The 22,262-nt window shown below is 35.9% G+C and overlaps 1 protein-coding gene across 4 annotated transcripts in view; it reads right to left on the bottom strand.

Moving 5' to 3' along the window:
• gria4a (glutamate receptor, ionotropic, AMPA 4a) overlaps positions 1–22,262 on the bottom strand; it is a 417,233-nt gene that overhangs the window by 88,100 nt on the left and 306,871 nt on the right. For all 4 annotated transcript variants that reach the window (XM_061925858.1, XM_061925861.1, XM_061925860.1 and 1 more), the window contains exon 14: positions 4,614–4,812. In XM_061925858.1, the coding sequence (XP_061781842.1) occupies positions 4,614–4,812 (199 nt within the window). The remainder of the gene's footprint in view (positions 1–4,613; positions 4,813–22,262) is intronic.

Genomic DNA, 22,262 nt, shown 5'->3' on the forward strand with positions numbered 1-22,262 from the left:
TAAACGTTGATTTTCAAGGCAAAAACTGATTTTCAAGGTAAAAAATGATTTTCAATGTAAAAAATGATTTTTAAGGTCAAAAATGATTTTCAAGGTAATCAATTATTTTCAAGGTAAAAGTTGATTTTCAAGGTAAAAACTGATTTTCAAGGTAAAAAATTATTTTCAAGGTAAAAGTTGATTTTCAAGGCAAAAACTGATTTTCAGGGTAAAAAATTATTTTCAATGTAAAAAATTATTTTCAAGGTAAAAAATTATATTCAAGGTAAAAGTTGATTTTCAAGGTAAAAACTGATTTTCAAGGTAAAAAATGATTTTCAATATAAAAAATTATTTTCAAGGTAAAAAAGTATTTTCAAGGTAAAAACTGATTTTCAAGGTAAAAGTTGATTTTCAAGGTAAAAAATGATTTTCAAGGTAAAAAAATATTTTCAAGATGAAAGTTGATTTTCAAGGCAAAAACTGATTTTCAAGGTAAAAACTGATTTTCAAGGCAAAAACTGATTTTCAAGGTAAAAACTGATTTTCAAGGTAAAAACTGATTTTCAAGGTAAAAAATTATTTTCAAAGTAAAAGTTGATTTTCAAGGCAAAAACTGATTTTCAGGGTAAAAAATAATTTTCAATGTAAAAAATTCTTTTCAAGGTAAAAAATTATATTCAAGGTAAATGTTGATTTTTAAGGTAAAAACTGATTTTCAAGGTAAAAAATTATTTTCAATATAAAAAATTATTTTCAAGGTAAAAAATTATTTTCATGGTAAAAACTGATTTTCAAGGTAAAAGTTGATTTTCAAGGTAAAAAATTATTTTCAAGGTAAAAAATTATTTTCAAGATGAAAGTTGATTTTCAAGGCAAAAACTGATTTTCAGGGTAAAAAATTATTTTCAATGTAAAAAATTATTTTCAAGGTAAAAAATTATAATCAAGGTAAAAGTTTATTTTTAAGGTAAAAACTGATTTTCAAGGTAAAAAATTATTTTCAATATAAAAAATTATTTTCAAGGTAAAAAATTATTTTCAAGGTAAAAACTGATTTTCAAGGTAAAAAATTATTTTCAAGATGAAAGTTGATTTTCAAGGCAAAAACTGATTTTCAAGGTAAAAACTGATTTTCAAGGTAAAAAAATTATTTTCAAGGTAAAAGTTTATTTTCAAGGCAAAAACTGATTTTCAAAGTAAAAAAATATTTTCAATATAAAAAAATTATTTTCAAGGTAGAAAAATATTTTCAAGGTAAAAAAATATTTTCAAGGTAAAAACTGATTTAAGGTCACAAAGTGGTGACCCTCGCCCCATCCTTGTTTGTGAATGACTGAGCATTTCACGGAAGCTACTTTTATACCCAATCATGGCACCCACCTGTTCCCAATTAGCCTGTTCACCTGTGGGATGTTCCAAATAATTCAGTGTCCGCCCTGAGATCGATAGGTTGTGAGTTCAACCCCCCCGGCCAAGTCATACCAAAGACTATAAAAATCTATCTGTGTTGGCCCTGTGATGAGGTGGCGACTTGTCCAGGGTGTACACCGCCTTCCGCCCGAATGCAGCTGAGATAGGCTCCAGTACCCCCCGCGACCCCAAAAGGGACAAGCGGTAGAAAATGGATGGATGGGATAATAGTCTTCACATATAGCTGTAACACATTCGTATATAAATGATGATTTCATGTCATTTTGACACTGCGTCCACCACCACAATTTGTCACTGTGGGATAAAAGCGCTGCATCATTTTTAATGCCTCATGTCAGTTTGAAGAAAGAAAGCATTTTAGTTTCTTCTCTCCTGCACACATCAGAGCATGCATGGATGTGTAGATGAGTCAAAGCCAGCCACCTTTTTTCCTGCTAAGAGTTGCTGAGCAGGAGTCGATGGCTTTACACGCGTCCAGCCTTAAGTCACACCCTTTTTTGTCACACTGTCAAGTTAGAAAGCATCTTTCTTCAACACTGCGCTGGCAAAGTGGAAACGTTTCCTCATGATCAGGGTTTCCACGGGTCCTTGAAAAGTCACTCAAAGGATTGTTGCCAAAAAACGAAGGCCTTGAATGCCATTCAAAAGCATCAAAAACGATTAGAATTGGCAACAAAAAAGGCAACAAAACAAACCACCTGACCCAGTTTTTTCCAATTGTGGGACAAAAACTGCACTTCAAGATGTTCAATGTTTATTTATTTGCCATTTTTGCCAACAAATACTGAGTCCATTTTATTTCGATGTCTATTTACTTATTTAGTATAATTAAGTTGTTTACCTTTTCGATAGTACAAACTACTACAGTTTGCCTTGGGGGCTGCAATGGGCTGAATTATTTTTAGCATTTTATTTATATATATGTATATATATATATATATATATATATATATATATATATATATATATATATATATATATATATATATATATATTTATATATATATATATATATATATATATACATATATATATATATATATATATATATATATATATATACATATATATATTATATATATATGATAAATACATATATATATATATATAATAAATAAATATATATATATATAATATTTATATATGTATATGTGTATATATACATATGTATATATAAATGTATATATATATATATATATATATATGTATATATATATATATGTATATATATATGTATGTATATATATATATATATATATATATATATATATATATATATATATATATATATATATATATATATATATATATATATATATCTATATCTATATATATGTATATATGTATATATATATATATATGTATATATATATATATATATATATATATATATATATATATATATATATATATATATATATATATATATATATATATATACAGCCAAAAAAGAACAGAAAACGAAACGACATCATCTGGTACAACCCCCCATACAGCAAAAACGTCTCAACTAACATTGGACACAAATTCCTCAATCTGATTGACAAACACTTTCCCAAAGACAACACCCTAAGAAAAGTATTCAACAAGAACAACATTAAATTGAGCTACAGCTGTATGAACAATATACGACAAATTATCTCAAACCACAACAAAACAATTGCAAATGAGCCGTCGGCCCCCGGACAGAGAGCGACCCCAAAACCAACAAAGGCTGCAACTGTCGAAAGAAACCTGATTGCCCTCTCAACGGGGGGTGCTTACAAACATCAGTTGTCTACCAATCTAAGGTAACACGCAAGGACATTAACACATCCGACACATATGTAGGATTAACCGAGGGAGAATTCAAAACCAGATGGAACAATCACAAGGCTTCTTTCAGGAACCAAAACCTGCGGAATACCACAGAACTCAGCAAACACATTTGGGACCTCAAAGACAATAATGTTGAATATTCAATAACATGGCAAATTCTTGCATCCAGCACACCTTACAATAGTGGTAATAAAAGATGCAACCTATGCTTGAAAGAGAAACTGTTTATTATTTACCGTCCAGACCTGTCATCCCTCAACAAGCGCAGCGAAATTGTAACAGCATGCCGCCACAGACGGAAACACCTCCTAGGTAACACATGAGCCAATCACCACGCCCCTACGCCAGCCTGTACCCACCCACTCTGTGCCCTATATAAACCATGGTATGTGAATGCTCCCATTAAAATCTCCTGATGATTGAGGGAACCCCCCCTCATGAAACAGGCCTGTAGAGATGAAATAGTCTTGTGATTTTTTTCCCCCACACATAAATATATATATGTATATATATATATATATATATATATATATATATATATATATATATATATATATATAACTATATAACTATATGAAATAGTCTTGTGATTTTTTTCCCCCACACATACATATATATATATATATATATATATATATATATATATATATATATATATATATATATATATATATATATATATATATGGAGAAATGTGTTTTTCTAACTAAAAATTTGGTGGGTGCGGCTTATAGTCCGGTGCGGCTAATATATGGAAAATGTGTTTTTCTACTAAAATCTGGTGGGTGCGGCTTATAGTGCGGTGCGGCTAATATATGGAAAATATGCTTTCCTAACTAAAAATTTGGTGGGTGCGGCTTATAGTCCGGTGTGGCTAATATATGGAAAATGTGTTTTTCTAATAAAATCTGGTGGGTGCGGCTTATAGTGCGGTGCGGCTAATATATGGAAAATATGCTTTCCTAACTAAAAATTTGGTGGGTGCGGCTTATATTCCGGTGCGGCTAATATATGGAACATTTGTTTTTCTACTAATATATGGCTAATATATGGAAAATGTGTTTTTCTACTAAAATTTGGTGGGTGCGGCTTATGGAAAATTTGTTTTTCTACTAAAATCTGGTGGGTGCGGCTTATAGTGCGGTGCGGCTAATATATGGAAAATTTGTTTTTCTACTAAAATCTGGTGGGTGCGGCTTATAGTGCGGTGCGGCTAATATATGGAAAATATGTTTTCCTACAAAACATTTGGTGGGTGCGGCTTATAGTCCGGTGCGCTCTATAGTCTGTAAAATACCGTAGATAAGTAGATAAGGAGTCTTCATGTTTGTTTCTAGCTATCACAGTTGAAATGCAAACGATGAGGAGCCCAAAGGCCGTACCCTGAAGAACTCCTTGGTGGACCCCGCGTCCAGCGTCCCGTAGGCGATCTCCGTCTGTTTGGCCAAGTCCTCCGCACTCTCGATGGGGGAAACCATCCTCTCCACGGTGAGGAAGGCGGCCAGGTTGGCTGTGTAAGACGAGATGATGATCAGGGTAAAGAACCACCACACGCCTCCCACTATGCGCCCCGACAGAGACCTGGAGAGAAGACAGATGGAGGCGGAGGAGGGAGAGGAGAGGAAGTGAGAGTGAAGAAGATGGGAAAGCCGATAATGAAGTAGCGACCATGTGTGAAGGTTACATACATGAGGATGAAAGAGATGGAGGATTAGAAAAAGGGGGGGAAAGAAACAGACGCTTAATTATTATCACAGTTTAAAAAAAAACCTTTTCATCAAGCACAAGAACTTAAGTGGCAGTTATTTGTTCGCGTGAACTCGTTTTTCTTTGCCGCGGAAGAAAAGGTGAACTTCTTTCTCTTGACGAGCTTTTAAGTAAGTGACGAGCTCACTCATCTCGACGAGAAGCCGACACTTACAGGCAGTGTTTGGGAAATTACTTTAATTTAATTATAGTTAGTCCTTACTTTTCCCCAAAAAAAGTAATTTGATTACTAACGATATCACTCTAATAAATGTAAATGAGTACGAAGGAAACTACAAAAGCCAAAAGCAGTGAAGTTGTCACGTTGTGTAAATGGTAAATAAAAACGGAATACAATGATTTGCAAATCCTTTTCAACTTATATTCAATTGAATAGACTGCAAAGATAAGATACTTAAGGTCTGAACTGGAAATTGTATTTTGTTTTTGCAAATATTAGCTTTGGAGAATGCATACATGTTTAAGAGTTCTTTCTTTATTCATAGCCATGTTTAGAGTATCTAGTACTTTTCCTTTGTATATTCTACCAGTTTCTCTTTGTCTTCAGAGGTCTGTTTAGTGTCTTAAAGGGGAACATTATCACAATTTCAGAATGGTTAAAACCATTAAAAATCAATTCCCAGTGGCTTATTATATTTTCGAAGTTTTTTTCAAAATTTTACCCATCACGCAATATCCCTAAAAAAAGCTTCAAAGTGCCTGATTTTAACCATCGTTATAAACACCCGTCCATTTTCCTGTGACGTCACATAGTGAAGCCAACACAAACAAACATGGCGCATAGAACAGCAAGCTATAGCGACATTAGCTCGGATTCAGACTCGGATTTCAGCGGCTTAAGCGATTCAACAGATTACGCATGTATTGAAACGGATGGTTGTAGTGTGGAGGCAGGTATCCATCCATCCATCCATCTTCTTCCGCTTATCCGAGGTCGGGTCGCGGGGGCAGCAGCTTAAGCAGGGAAGCCCAGACTTCCCTCTCCCCAGCCACTTCGTCCAGCTCCTCCCGGGGGATCCCGAGGCGTTCCCAGGCCAGCCGGGAGACATAGTCTTCCCAACGTGTCCTGGGTCTTCCCCGTGGCCTCCTACCGGTCGGACGTGCCCTAAACACCTCCCTAGGGAGGCGTTCGGGTGGCATCCTGACCAGATGCCCGAACCACCTCATCTGGCTCCTCTCGATGTGGAGGAGCAGCGGCTTTACTTTGAGCTCCTCCCGGATGACAGAGCTTCTCACCCTATCTCTAAGGGAGAGCCCCGCAACTCGGCGGAGGAAACTCATTTCGGCCGCTTGTACCCGTGATCTTGTCCTTTCGGTCATGACCCAAAGCTCATGACCATAGGTGAGGATGGGAACGTAGATCGACCGGTAAATCGAGAGCTTTGCCTTCCGGCTCAGCTCCTTCTTCACCACAACGGATCGATACAGCGTCCGCATTACTGAAGACGCCGCACCGATCCGCCTGTCGATCTCACGATCCACTCTTCCCCCACTCGTGAACAAGACTCCGAGGTACTTGAACTCCTCCACTTGGGGCAAGATCTCCTCCCCAACCCGGAGATGGCACTCCACCCTTTTCCGGGAGAGAACCATGGACTCGGACTTGGAGGTGCTGATTCCCATCCCAGTCGCTTCACACTCGGCTGCGAACCGATCCAGTGAGAGCTGAAGATCTTGGCCGGAGGAAGCCATCAGGACCACATCATCTGCAAATAGCAGTGACCTAATCCTGCAGCCACCAAACCAGATCCCCTCAACGCCCTGACTGCGCCTAGAAATTCTGTCCATAAAGGTTATGAACAGAATTGGTGACAAAGGGCAGCCTTGGCGGAGTCCAACCCTCACTGGAAACATGTCTGACTTACTGCCGGCAATGCGGACCAAGCTCTGACACTGATCATACAGGGAGCGAACTGCCACAATAAGACAGTCCGTTACCCCATACTCTCTGAGCACTCCCCACAGGACTTCCCGGGGTACACGGTCGAATGCCTTCTCCAAGTCCACAAAGCACATGTAGACTGGTTGGGCAAACTCCCATGCACCCTCAAGGACCCTGCCGAGAGTATAGAGCTGGTCCACAGTTCCACGACCAGGACGGAAACCACACTGTTCCTCCTGAATTCGAGGTTCGACTATCCGGCGTAGCCTCCTCTCCAGTACACCTGAATAGACCTTACCGGGAAGGCTGAGGAGTGTGATCCCACGATAGTTGGAACACACCCTCCGGTTCCCCTTCTTAAAGGAGGCAGGTAGCGAAAACCTAATTGAAGAAGAAACTGAAGCTATTGAGCCATATCGGTTTGAACCGTATGCAAGCGAAACCGACGAAAACGACACGACAGCCAGCGACACGGGAGAAAGCGAGGACGAATTCGGCGATCGCCTTCTAACCAACGATTGGTATGTGTTTGTTTGGCATTAAAGGAAACTAACAACTATGAACTAGGTTTACAGCATATGAAATACATTTGGCAACAACATGCACTTTGAGAGTGCAGACAGCCCAATTTTCATCAATTAATATATTCTGTAGACATACCCTCATCCGCGCTCTTTTCCTGCAAGCTGATCTGTCCAGTTTCGGAGTTGACGTCAGCAGGCCAGGGAAGCTAGGGTCGATAAGGGGGTTTAGCTCGCTCGTCTGCGGGAACAAACTGCCGCCATTGCTTGCCGTGCTACCGAGGTCCTTTGTCCCTGAATTGCTCACACACTCCGGCAGATTCAATGGGGGTCTGGCGGCAGATTTCTTTGACTTTATCGTTGGAAATGAATCTGCTTTGAGTGTCGCAGGATATCCACACATTCTTGCCATCTCTTGTCGTAGCATAGCTTTCGTCGGTAAAGTGTGCGGAACAAACGTCCAATTTCTTGCCACTTTCGCATCTTTTGGGCCACTGGTGCAACTTGAATCCGTCCCTGTTGGTGTTGTTGCACCCTCCGACAACACACCGACGAGGCATGATGTCTCCAAGGTACGGAAAACAGTCGAAAAAAAACGGAAAATAACAGAGCTGATTTGACTCGGTGTTTGAGAAAATGGCGGATTGCTTCCCGATGTGACGTCATGTTGAAAGGCGTTTAATTCGCCAAAATTCACCCATTTAGAGTTCGGAAATCGGTTAAAAAATATATATGGTCTTTTTTCTGCAACATCAAGGTATATATTGACGCTTACATAGGTCTGGTGATAATGTTCCCCTTTAACCATTGGAATGTGAATACACCCCCAACTTCTCGCCTTATCAGTGTTGGGGAAGGGAGAGGTGGGGGCTTACTTTGTGTGCAAGAAGTTGGCTTTTCCGTTTGAATGTCAGATCAACTAGAGTAGCCGATATGAATGTATTGGTGTGGGCTGATCTCCTGAAATTTCAGTAAAACTTGATAATATTCCTATTCTGTCTTGGTGATCCTTCTTACTCAGCATATATGTCATCGAAAGAACTTGGGATTGACCAGTAACTTAGATTCCCATAGCTTATTTGGAATTTGATGCCTGCAACATGTTTCAAAAGAGCTGGCACAAGTGGCAACAAAGATTGAGAAAGTTGAGGAATGCTCGTCAAACACCTATTTGGAACATCCCACAGGTGAACGGGCTAATTAGGAACAGGTGGGTGCCATGATTGGGTATAAAAGCAGCTTCCGTGAAATGCTCAGTCATTCACAAACAAGGACGGGGGCGAGGGTCACCACTTTGTCAACAAATTGTTAAAGCACAACAATTCTCAACGAGAAATTTGCAAGGAATTTAGGGATTTCACCATCTACGGTCTGTAATATCATCAAAAGGTTCAGAGAATCTGGAGAGATCACTGCACGTAACATTGAATGCCCGTGACCTTGGATCCCTCAGGTGGTACTGCATCAAAAAGGGACGTCAGTGTGTAAAGGATATCACCACACGGGCTCAGGAACACTTCAGAAAACCACTGTCAGTAACTACAGTTGGTCGATACATCTGTAAAACTCTACTATGCAAAGTGAAAGCCATTTATCAACAACACCCAGAAACGCTTCAGCTCATCTAAGATGGACTGATGCAAAGTGGAAAAGTGTCCACATTTCAAATTGTTTTTGGAAACTGTGGACGTCGTGTCCTCCGGACCAAAGAGGAAAAGAACCATCCGGATTGTTCTTGGCGCAAAGTTGAAAAGCCAGCATGTGTGGTGGTATGGGGGTGTATTAGTGCCCAAGACATGGGTAACTTACACATCTGTGAAGGCACCATTAATGCTGAAAGGTACATACGGGTTTTGGAGCAACGTATGCTCCCATCCAAGCAACGTTAACATGGACGCCCCTGCTTATTTCAGCAAGACGATGCCAAGACACGTGTTACAACAGCGTGGCTTCATAGTAAAAGAGTGCGGGAACTAGACTGGCCTGCCTGTAGTCCATACCTGTCTCCCATTGACAATGTGTGTCGTATTATGGGCCCCGCCCTGGACTTGGCGGCCCCCAGACTCCCGGCTTATTTGCAGTCTTTTTCCTTCAGTTCAAACCACATGCCTGCATGCCGCAAATCAACCGCGGCAGCGTGTGAATGAACCTTCTAGAATCTAGGTGGGCGGCTGTCAGTCATTTCTTTAGTCGCCGAGGATGACTCAGACCTGCAGAAAAAAACTCTGCACCTTCATTCAAAAGCTGGCCTCGCTCCTTTCCTCGTCCACAGCTTTTACGTCCCGGAAAGAAAAAAAGAGAAATATTTGACGCAGGCGGGCCGAAAATGGGTCTCGACATTTTGACGTTTGGAGTGGCTCTCTTGTCAGAAGGAGGTCTCAAATCCAAACATTGCCCTTGATTAGTTTGCATGTGGCGTCGGACGAGAGGCGGGAAAAAAGAGGTAGTTATTAATAGGAGATGTAAGCATTTGGCCTTGCACCAGGAAGGAGATGACGTTTACCTCCTGGAGGTCAATGGAGTGTGTTTCATTCTGATAAGGCTGTGATGGAGTGTGTGTGTGTGTGTGTGTTCTTGTATGTCTGTGTGTCGGTTTTAAAAGTGCTCCCCCTTATGGTCAACATATGAAATAACAAGTGTGTGTAAGAAATTGAAATGCGCCCCCTTTGGCAAAAATGTATTAAAAATAAATAAATAAATATGTATATAGAGACATACTGTAATGACTTGAAGTAAATAATGAAGATTAAAAACCAATAAAAAAAAATAAAAAATAAAAAATTAACTAGCAGCTTACCTTTTTTATATTTGCATAGTATGTATATATTATTAATGTTGTAAATACACTTCTTTATATATCTAGAAAGGCTGGTCCTAAAGAGGGAGGCATTTTTCCCAGGTCTCAAGAAGGTAAGAAATACACAAATGTGTGTGTGTGTTCTTGTATTTCTACCCTTCTTGAGACATGAAGAAGGAAAAGTAGCTTCCATATGAGGAGGTGTGAACAAGTGATGACATACATCATGGTCCCAATAACTTTGCATCTAATAGAGAATGTCTCATTTGCACCCCTGGTGGGGAAATCTATCAAAATGAGGGTGGTCCCAAAAAGGAGGGATTTTTCAAATTGACTGTGTGTCGCTTTTAAAAGTGCGCCCCCTCTGGTCAACATATGAAATAACAAGTGTGTGTATAAATTTGAAGTGCTCCCTCTTTGGTCAACATATGTAATAACAAGTGTGTGTAAGAAATTGAAATGCGCCCCCTTTGGACAAAATTAATTTAAGAAAATAAACAAAATGTATATAGAGACATACTGTAATAATTTGAAGTAAATAATTAAGGTTAAAAGCAAATTACCATATGGAAAACCATTGCACCTAATAGACAATGTCTCATTTGCACCCCTGGTGGGGAAATCTATCAAAATGAGGGTGGTCCCAAAAAGGTGGGATTTTTCAAATTGACTGTGTGTTGCTTTTAAAAGTGCGCCGCCTCTGGTCAACATATGAAATAACAAGTGTGTGTAAGAAATTGAAATGTACCCCCTTTGGCCAAAATTAATTTAAAAAATAAAAATAAATATGTACATAAAGATATACTGTAATAATTTTAAGTAAATAATGAAGATTAAAAACCAATAAAAAAAATAAAAAAAATTAAATAGCAGCTTACCTTTTTTATATTTGCATAGTATGTATATATTGTTAATGTTGTAAATACACATCTTTATATATCTAGAAAGGGTGGTCCTAAAGAGGTAGTTTTTTTCCGGAGGTCTCAAGAAGGTAAGAAATACACAAATGTGTGTGTGTGTTTTCTTGTATTTTGTATAGAGACATACAGTAACAATTTGAAGTAAATAATTAAGGCTAAAAACTAATTACCATATGGAAAACCATTGCACCTAATTGACAATGTCTCATTTGCACCCCTGGTGGGGAAATCTATCAAAATGAGGGTGGTCCCAAAAAGGTGGGATTTTTCAAATTGACTGTGTGTCGCTTTTAAAAGTGCTCCCCCCTCTGGTCAACATATGAAATAACAAGTGTGTGTAAGAAATTGAAATGCGCCCCCTTTGGCCAAAATTAATAAAAATAATAAAAATAAATATGTACATAAAGATATACTGTAATAACTTGAAGTAAATAATGAAGATTAAAAAACAATACAAAAAATACAATAAAAAAATAAATAAATAGCAGCTTACCTTTTTTATATTTGCATAGTATGTATATATTGTTAATGTTGTAAATACACATCTCTATATATCTAGAAAGGGTGGTTCTTATGAGGTAGTTTTTTTCCGGAGGTCTCAAGAAGGTAATAAATACACAAATGTGTGTGTGTGTGTGTTTTCTTGTATTTTGTATAGAGAAGTACTGTAATAATTTGAAGTAAATAATTAAGGCTAAAAACTAATTACCATATGGAAAACCATTGCACCTAATAGACAATGTCTCATTTGCACCCCTGGTGGGGAAATCTATCAAAATGAGGGTGGTCCCAAAAAAGAGGGATTTTTCAAATTGACTGTGTGTCGCTTTTAAAAGTGCGCCCCCTCAGGCCAACATATGAAATAACAAGTGTGTGTAAGAAATTGAAATGCGCCCCCTTTAGCCAAAATTGATTTAAAAAATAAAAAAAAATATGTAGACAAATATATACTGTAATAACTTGAAGTAAATAATGAAGATTAAAAAACAATAAAAAAATAAAATAAAAAATAAATAAATAGCAGCTTACCTTTTTTATATTTGCATAGTATGCATATATATTGTTAATGTTGTAAATACACATCTTTATATATCTAGAAAGGGTGGTCCTAAAGAGGTAGTTTTTTTTCAGAGGTCTCAAGAAGGTAAGAAATACACAAATGTGTGTGTGTGTGTGTTTTCTTGTATTTTGTATAGAGACGTACTGTAATAATTTGAAGTAAATAATTAAGGCTAAAAACTAATTACCATATGGAAAACCATTGCACCTAATAGAGAATGTCTCATTTGCACCCCTGGTGGGGAAATCTATCAAAATGAGGGTGGTCCCAAAAAGGAGGGATTTTTCAAATTGACTGTGTGTCGCTTTTAAAAGTGCGCCCCCTCTGGTCAACATATGAAATAACAAGTGTGTGTAAGAAATTGAAATGCGCCCCCTTTGGCCAAAATTAATAAAAATAATAAAAATAAATATGTACATAAAGATATACTGTAATAACTTGAAGTAAATAATGAAGATTAAAAAACAATACAAAAAATACAATAAAAAATAAATAAATAGCAGCTTACTTTTTTTATATTTGCATAGTATGTATATATTGTTAATGTTGTAAATACACATCTCTATATATCTAGAAAGGGTGGTCCTAATGAGGTAGTTTTTTTCCGGAGGTCTCAAGAAGGTAAGAAATACACAAATGTGTGTGTGTTTTCTTGTATTTTGTATAGAGACATACTGTAATAATTTGAAGTAAATAATTAAGGCTAAATACTAATTACCATATGGAAAACCATTGCACCTAATAGACAATGTCTCATTTGCACCCCTGGTGGGGAAATCTATCAAAATGAGGGTGGTCCCAAAAAGGAGGGATTTTTCAAAATTGACTGTGTGTCGCTTTTAAAAGTGCGCCCCCTCAGGCCAACATATGAAATAACAAGTGTGTGTAAGAAATTGAAATGCGCCCCCTTTGGCCAAAATTAATCTAAAAAATAAAAATAAATATGTACATAAAGATATACTGTAATAACTTTAAGTAAATAATTAAGATTAAAAACCACAAAAAAAAAAAAAATTAAAATTAAATTAAATAGCAGCTTACCTTTTTTATATTTGCATAGTATGCATATATATTGTTAATGTTGTAAATACACATCTTTATATATCTAGAAAGGGTGGTCCTAAAGAGGTAGTTTTTTTTCGGAGGTCTCAAGAAGGTAAGAAATACACGAATGTGTGTGTGTGTGTGTGTGTTTTCTTGTATTTTGTATAGAGACATACTGTAATAATTTGAAGTAAATAATTAAGGCTAAAAACTAATTACCATATGGAAAACCATTGCACCTAAAAGACAATGTCTCATTTGCACCCCTGGTGGGGAAATCTATCAAAATGAGGGTGGTCCCAAAAAGGAGGGATTTTTCAAATTGACTGTGTCTCGCTTTTAAAAGTGCTCCCCCCTCTGGTCAACATATGAAATAACAAGTGTGTGTAAGAAATTGAAATGCGCCCCCTTTGGCCACAATTAATTTAAATAATAAAAATAAATATGTACATAAAGATATACTGTAATAACTTGAAGTAAATAATGAAGATTAAAAAACAATAAAAACAATAAAATAAAAAATAAATAAATAGCAGCTTACCTTTTTTATATTTGCTTAGTATGCATATATATTGTTAATGTTGTAAATACACATCTCTATATATCTAGAAAGGGTGGTCCTAATGAGGTAGTTTTTTTCCGGAGGTCTCAAGAAGGTAAGAAATACACGAATGTGTGTGTGTTTTCTTGTATTTTGTATAGAGACATACTGTAATAATTTGAAGTAAATAATTAAGGCTAAAAACTAATTACCATACGGAAAACCATTGCACCTAATAGGCAATGTCTCATTTGCACCCCTGGTGGGGAAATCTATCAAAATGAGGGTGGTCCCAAAAAGGAGGGAATTTTCAAATTGACTGTGTGTCGCTTTTAAAAGTGCGCCCCCTCAGGCCAACATATGAAATAACAAGTGTGTGTAAGAAATTGAAATGCGCCCCCTTTGACCAAAATTAATTTAAAAAAATAAATAAATATGTACATAAAGATATACTGTAATAACTTGAAGTAAATAATGAAGATTAAAAAACAATGAAAAAATACAATAAAAAATAAATAAATAGCAGCTTACCTTTTTTTATATTTGCATAGTATGCATATATAATGTTAATGTTGTAAATACACATCTCTATATATCTAGAAAGGGTGGTCCTAATGAGGTAGTTTTTTTTGGAGGTCTCAAGAAGGTAAGAAATACACAAATGTGTGTGTTTTCTTGTATTTTGTATAGAGACATACTGTAATAATTTGAAGTAAATAATTAAGGCTAAAAACTAATTACCATATGGAAAACCATTGCACCTAATAGACAATGTCTCATTTGCACCCCTGGTGGGGAAATCTATCAAAATGAGGGTGGTCCCAAAAAGGAGGGATTTTTCAAATTGACTGTGTGTCGCTTTTAAAAGTGCGCCCCCTCAGGCCAACATATGAAATAACAAGTGTGTGTAAGAAATTGAAATGCCCCCCCTTTGGCCAAAATTAATCTAAAAAATAAAAATAAATATGTAAATAAAGATATACTGTAATAACTTGAAGTAAATAATGAAGATTAAAAAACGATACAAAAAATACAATAAAAAATAAATAAATAGCAGCTTACCTTTTTTATATTTGCATAGTATGCATATATATTGTTAATGTTGTAAATACACATCTCTATATATCTAGAAAGGGTGGTCCTAATGAGGTAGTTTTTTTCCGGAGGTCTCAAGAAGGTAAGAAATACACAAATGTGTGTTTGTGTGTGTTTTCTTGTATTTTGTATAGAGACATACTGTAATAATTTGAAGTAAATAATTAAGGCTAAAAACTAATTACCATATGGAAAACCATTGCACCTAATAGACAATGTCTCATTTGCACCCCTGGTGGGGAAATCTATCAAAATGAGGGGGGTCCCAAAAAGATGGGATTTTTCAAATTGACTGTGTGTTGCTTTTAAAAGTGCGCCCCCTCAGGCCAACATATGAAATAACAAGTGTGTGTAAGAAATTGAAATGCACCCCCTTTGGCCAAAATTTACTAAAAATAAATAAATAAATATGTATATAGAGACATACTGTAATGACTTGAAGTAAATAATGAAGATTAAAAACCAATTAAAAACAAAAAAAAATAAAAAAAATAAAAATTAACTAGCAGCTTACCTTTTTTATATTTGCATAGTATGGATGTATTATTAATGTTGTAAATACACATCTTTATATATCTAGAAAGGCTGGTCCTAAAGAGGGAGGCGTTTTTCCCAGGTCTCAAGAAGGTAAGAAATACACGAATGTGTGTGTAAGTGTGTTCTTGTATTTCTACTCTTCTTGAGACATGAAGAAGGAAAAGTATCTTCCATATGAGGAGGTGTGAACAAGTGATGACATAAACCATGGTCCCAATAACATTGCATCTAATAGAGAATGTCTCATTTGCACCCCTGCTGGTGACATCTATCAAAATGAGGGTGGTCCCCCTCTGGTCAACATATGAAATAACAAGTGTGTGTAAGAAATTGAAATGCGCCCCCTTTGGCCAAAATTAATTAAAAAAAATAAATAAATATGTATATAGAGACATACTTTAATAACTTTAAGTAAATAATTAAGATTAAAAATCAATGAAAAAAAAAAAAAATTAACCAGCAGCTTATCTTTTTTATATTTGCATAGTATGTATATATTATTAATGTTGTAAATACACTTCTTTATATATCTAGAAAGGGTGAGGTAGTTTTTTTCGGAGGTCTCAAGAAGGTAAGAAATACACGAGTGTGTGTGTGTGTGTGTGTGTGTGTGTGTGTGAGCACGCTTGGCTGGTCACGTGACGCGAGCGGGAACACATTAGTGACGACGCGTGTGTTGGTATGCAACAGGCCACTCCTTCTATGGCGGCTCATGTATCATCTCTGATAGAGCACAGATTGCCTCCCCAACGGTGTGTGTGTGTGAAAGATTAATGGCTCGCTGTTCCTTCTCACACACACTCACACACTCACACACACACACACACACTTTTTCCGGGGACGTCGTTCCTTTGCATGCAACACGTCAGGCTTTTTCTGGCCGTGCGGAACAGAACTGAACAAATGTGTCAAGGGCGCACGATCTTTGTCTTTCCACGCCTTCACAAGAAGATATGTGATTGAGTTGAGAATGTATTTCTAAAGGTTGATGCTTTTAGGGGCAACTGCACTTTTTTTTGGGAATTTAATGCATTCTAAATATTAAATAAACGTAAATAAAAGTGAACTTACAGCGCTACACAATCCCGCCCATAAAATCAAACAAATAACTATTGGGCCTATGTTTACATCAATTGCTCTGCTGCTTCCTCGCTTCCCTGCTCCCTGCATATTTATTCTAGATCAAGAATCATACCTCTCACCAGGACAGGACAAGGATGAGAATGTAATCCGACAAGTCGGGACACTCTGACAGCCATTTAGGATCTGGAACCGGTGAGAACGACAATGCCAATTTTTCCGCCGTACTTTTCTAGAGCCATACGACTTGGTACCGCTTGTATTGCACATTACATCACACACAAGTAAACACGCAGAAGGGGCGCTTGTATCGCACATGATGTCACACAAATAAACATGCTGACGGACTGCTTGTATTGCACATATCACACAAGTAAATTGGTCTGTCAATACTAATAAGTACAATACTTACAGCATTAACACTTCTTAGGACGCAACACAACACTAGATTCAGCAAAGACTGAAATGTTGCAATAAAAAATAGATTATATCATCAAAAACAATGAATATTTATTAACCCACACAGAAAAGTACTAAAAATTGGTCAGTCAATACTAATAAGTACAATATTTACAGTATTAACACTTCTTAGGACGCAACACAAGACTAGATTCAGCAAAGACTGAAATGTTGCAATAAAAAATTTATTATGTAATCAAAAACAATGAATATTTATTAACCCACACAGAAAAGTACAAAAAATTGGTCAGTCAATACTAATAAGTACAATACTTACAGTATTAACACTTCTTAGGACGCAACACAAGACTAGATTCAGCAAAGACTGAAATGTTGCAGTAAAAAAATAGATTATATAATCAAAAACTATGAATATTTATTAACCCACACAGAAAAATACTAAACATTGGTCAGTCAATACTAAAATTGGCCAGTCAATACTAATAAGTACAATATTTACAGTATTAACACTTCTTAGGACGCAACACAAGACTAGATTCAGCAAAGACTGAAATGTTGTAGTAAAAAATAGATTATATCATCAAAAACAATGAATATTTATTAACCCACACAGAAAAGTACAAAAAATTGGTCAGTCAATACTAATAAGTACAATACTTACAGCATTAACACTTCTTAGGACGCAACAAAAGACTATATTCAGCAAAGACTGAAATGTTGCAATAAAAAATAGATTACATCATCAAAAACAATGATTATTTATTAACCCACACAAAAAAGTAGTAACAATTGGTCAGTCAATACTAATAAGTACAATACTTACAGTATTAACACTTCTTAAGACGCAATAAAAAACTAGATTCAGCAAAGACTGAAATGTCGCAATAAAAAAATAGATGATATCATCAAAAACAATGAATATTTATTAACCCACGCAGAAAAGTACAAAAAATTGGTCAGTCAATACTAATAAGTACAATACTTACAGCATTAACACTTACTAGGACGCAACGAAAGACTAGATTCAGCAAAGACTGAAATGTTGCAATAAAAAATAGATTACATCATCAAAAACAACGATTATTTATTAACCCACACAAAAAAGTAGTAACAATTGGTCAGTCAATACTAATAAGTACTATACTTACAGTATTAACACTTCTTAAGACGCAATAAAAAACTAGATTCAACAAAGACTGAAATGTCGCAAGAAAAAACAGATTAAATCATCAAAAACAATGAATATTTATTAACCCACACAAAAAAGAAGTAACAATTGGTCAGTCAATACTAATAAGTACAATACTTACAGTATTAACACTTCTTAAGACGCAATAAAAAACTAGATTCAGCAAAGACTGAAATGTCGCAATAAAAAACAGATTATATCATCAAAAACAATGAATATTTATTAACCCACACAGAAAAATACTAAAATTGGCCAGTCAATACTAATAAGTACAATACTTACAGCATTAACACTTCTTAGGATGCAACAAAAGACTATATTCAGCAAAGACTGAAATGTCGCAATAAAAACATAGATCATATCATCAAAAACAATGAATATTTATTAACCCACACAGAAAAGTATTAACAATTGGTCAGTCAATACTAATAAGTACAATACTTGCAGCATTAACACTTCTTAGGACGCAACAAAAGACTAGATTCAGAATAATCACAATCATTTGACACCTCTCCTATTAAAACTGCACGATCAGCTATTTTCCACACAGCATGTGGTCATGTTCTCCAGCACCAGATGGTCCTCAGTCACGTCAAATCGGGATTTTTTTCTTGAATTAAGATCATTTTTTCTGGAAAAATAATTTGTTTTTTGCCCCATCTGGCAACACTAATTAGTTTTTTTGCAGTGTGTTACAGGTTGATGTTATTGCACGGACTGGTGGAGTGCAGCAGCATGACATGTGTCAACAGCCAGGACCTCCTGGAAGCTCCCAAAGTCAACTTCGGCGACGCGTTCGTTTTTTTTTACTCGTGGACTTGGATCGGTGACCAATGGAAGTTGGTAAGCTGCAGTGCACCAGCAGTTTGTTAGTCTTCCATTAGATGGCTCTGTTGCAGCCATTAAGGATTCAGGCCACACACACACACACACACACACACACACACACAGTTCCCGTAACCCCAGCTCGCAGTGCGCGCAGGCGAGAGCTGTAATTCCAGGCGACACGTTCAATTCCCCCCGAGATGTTTCCTTGTGATCACTTTCCCTCGCCGGCCTGCACTGCGCCTCGGTCCTCCTCCTCCTCAGTTGCAGTTTTCTGCCATTCATGCCAACATTTACAGTCCTGTCATCCCACTGTCCCTCACCCCCCACAACCCCCATTTTCTGCAGTGAATTTGCCAATTGGGGATATTAACATCGCAGAGGTCAGTGTACTGGTACCTCGGTTTTACTAGGATTCAGTTTTAGTTGGGACATTTTCACCCAAAATATGTCTCGATTTGGACCTGGGACCTTTGTGGGTCCTTTTTTTATGCAAAAAAATGTTCATTTTAAAGGTTAGCGAGATGAAATATGGCCACAGAAGTTGTAAAGGAATTGATCTCAAAATTTGCATTGTCTGTTCTTTGCAAAGTTAATTTTAGCGCGAGCTATTAACACTTATTGGGACGCAACAAAACACTACATTCAGCAAAGACTGAAATGTCGCAATAAAAAATAGATTATATATATTTATCAATATATATATATATATATATATTAGGGGTGTCCCAATATCATATATATATATATATATATATATATATATATATATATATATATATATATATATATATATATATATATATATATATATATATATATATATATATATATACACACATATATATATATATATATATATATATATATATATATATATATATATATATATATATATATATATATATATATATATATAGTATATATGTATAAATATATATATATATATATATATATATGTATATATATATATATATATATATATATATAGTATATATGTATAAATATATATATATATGTATATATGTATAAATATATATATATATATATATATATATATATATATATATATATATATATATATATATATATATATATATATATATATATATATATATATATATATACGTGCACCATGACAGCAACCACCCACCCACCACTACGAAAAGAATACCTACCGGAATTAATAAAAGGCTATCGATGCTGTCATCTAGCAAAGCTGAATTTGACCAAGCAACCCCCCCGTACCAAAAAGCCCTTGATGAAAGCGGATACAATTTCACCCTCACCTATGAACCCACGCCAGGAAACCAACCAAAAAAGAACAGAAAACGAAACAACATCATCTGGTACAACCCCCCATACAGCAAAAACGTCTCAACTAACATTGGCCACAAATTCCTCAATCTGATTGACAAACACTTTCCCAAAGACAACACCCTAAGAAAAGTATTCAACAAGAACAACATTAAATTGAGCTACAGCTGTATGAACAATATACGACAAATTATCTCAAACCACAACAAAACAATTGCAAATGAGCCGTCGGCCCCCGGACAGAGCGACCCCAAAACCAACAAAGGCTGCAACTGCCGCAAGAAACCTGATTGCCCTCTCAACGGTGGGTGCTTACAAACATCAGTTGTTTACCAATCTAAGGTAACACGCAAGGACATTAACACATCCGACACATATGTAGGATTAACCGAGGGAGAGTTTAAAACCAGATGGAACAATCACAAGGCTTCTTTCAGGAACCAAAACCTGCGGAATACCACAGAACTCAGCAAACACATTTGGGACCTCAAAGACAATAATGTTGAATATTCAATAACATGGCAAATTCTTGCATCCAGCACACCTTACAATAGTGGTAATAAAAGATGCAACCTATGCTTGAAAGAGAAACTGTTTATTATATACCGTCCAGACCTGTCATCCCTCAACAAGCGCAGCGAAATTGTATCGGCATGCCGCCACAGACGGAAACACCTCCTAGGTAACACATGAGCCAATCACCACGCCCCTAGGCCAGCCTGTACTGTACCCACCCACTCTGTGCCCTATATAAACCATGGTATGTGAATGCTCCCATTAAAATCTCCTGATGATTGAGGGAACCCCTCATGAAACAGGCCTGTAGAGATGAAGTAGTCTTGTGATTTTTTTCCCACACATACATATACATATATATATATATATATATATATATATATATATATATATATATATATATATATATATATATATATATATATATATATATATATATATATATATAATGTGTTCCAAACATTTGGACTTGGGGGCTGCATTGGGCTAAAAATTTATTGATTTAATTATTTATTTATTTATTAGGGTGTCAAATTTTTATTTATTTATTGCGATTCCTTTTTTTAAAGATTCTTAATCGATTAAAAAAAATCTAAAATTTGTAAAATAATAAATATAATAATAAATACATATATATCTGAAAAAAAAATGTTGGGACACCCCATATATATATATATATATATGTATATATACTTCAAGGAGGCGTTGTTAGAGAATAACAAAGCTTGTTTATTAGACTTCATCTTCATTAGCCAAACTGCTTTGAGTTTTATATTAATATCAAAAAGTAAACACCATGTTTTTTTTACATTGTGTTTTTTCACAAAGGTTTTACTTCAAAAACCAGCATTTTGTTAATGTTTTATTGTGTATAGTTTATTCCTATATGACATATTTCTGCTCAAACTCTTAATGGATCTGTCCCGGTGCATCATCTACATGTACATATAAATGTACATAACTTAAAAACATAAATAAATAATTAAAAAAACAACCTCCTTCTATCAAAATTTGGCCCCCGTTTTTATAATATCAAATAAAATTTGCCTTGGTGCTCTAAAATATGAGCCCTCCTTTAAGGCAACACTTGCCTTGACCTTAAAAAGTTAAAATTTGAGGCCTGCAAAAACATATATATAATGTATAATCGTTTTTGACATGAAAAAAATGGGTTTTCTTTGACGAAAAGAAAACATAAACAACAAATAAATCTGAAGCTGATCTAGAGATTTAAGCGTTTAAAAGTAAAAAAAACCTCTAGCATTAACATTTTGGGGTATTTTGTATTTAGGTTATTTCTTTAGGGACCAAGTTGTCGTTGAAAGGCACCAATAATGACGAGTGAGCAGTCGCCGCATCATCGCAAGATGTGCTAAATGTCTTCTCAAGGTCAGACAACATCTACGCGCCTCCACCAAGATTTACACGTCTGGCTGCTGCTGCTGCTGCTGATGCTCCTTGTCATGCAAACCGCACGCATTCCGCCGCTCCGAACGACGCGGCGAGCGAGGATGAGAAAA

The sequence above is a fragment of the Nerophis lumbriciformis genome, linkage group LG30 (genome assembly GCF_033978685.3).
Source record: "Nerophis lumbriciformis linkage group LG30, RoL_Nlum_v2.1, whole genome shotgun sequence".
NCBI lineage: Eukaryota > Metazoa > Chordata > Actinopteri > Syngnathiformes > Syngnathidae > Nerophis > Nerophis lumbriciformis.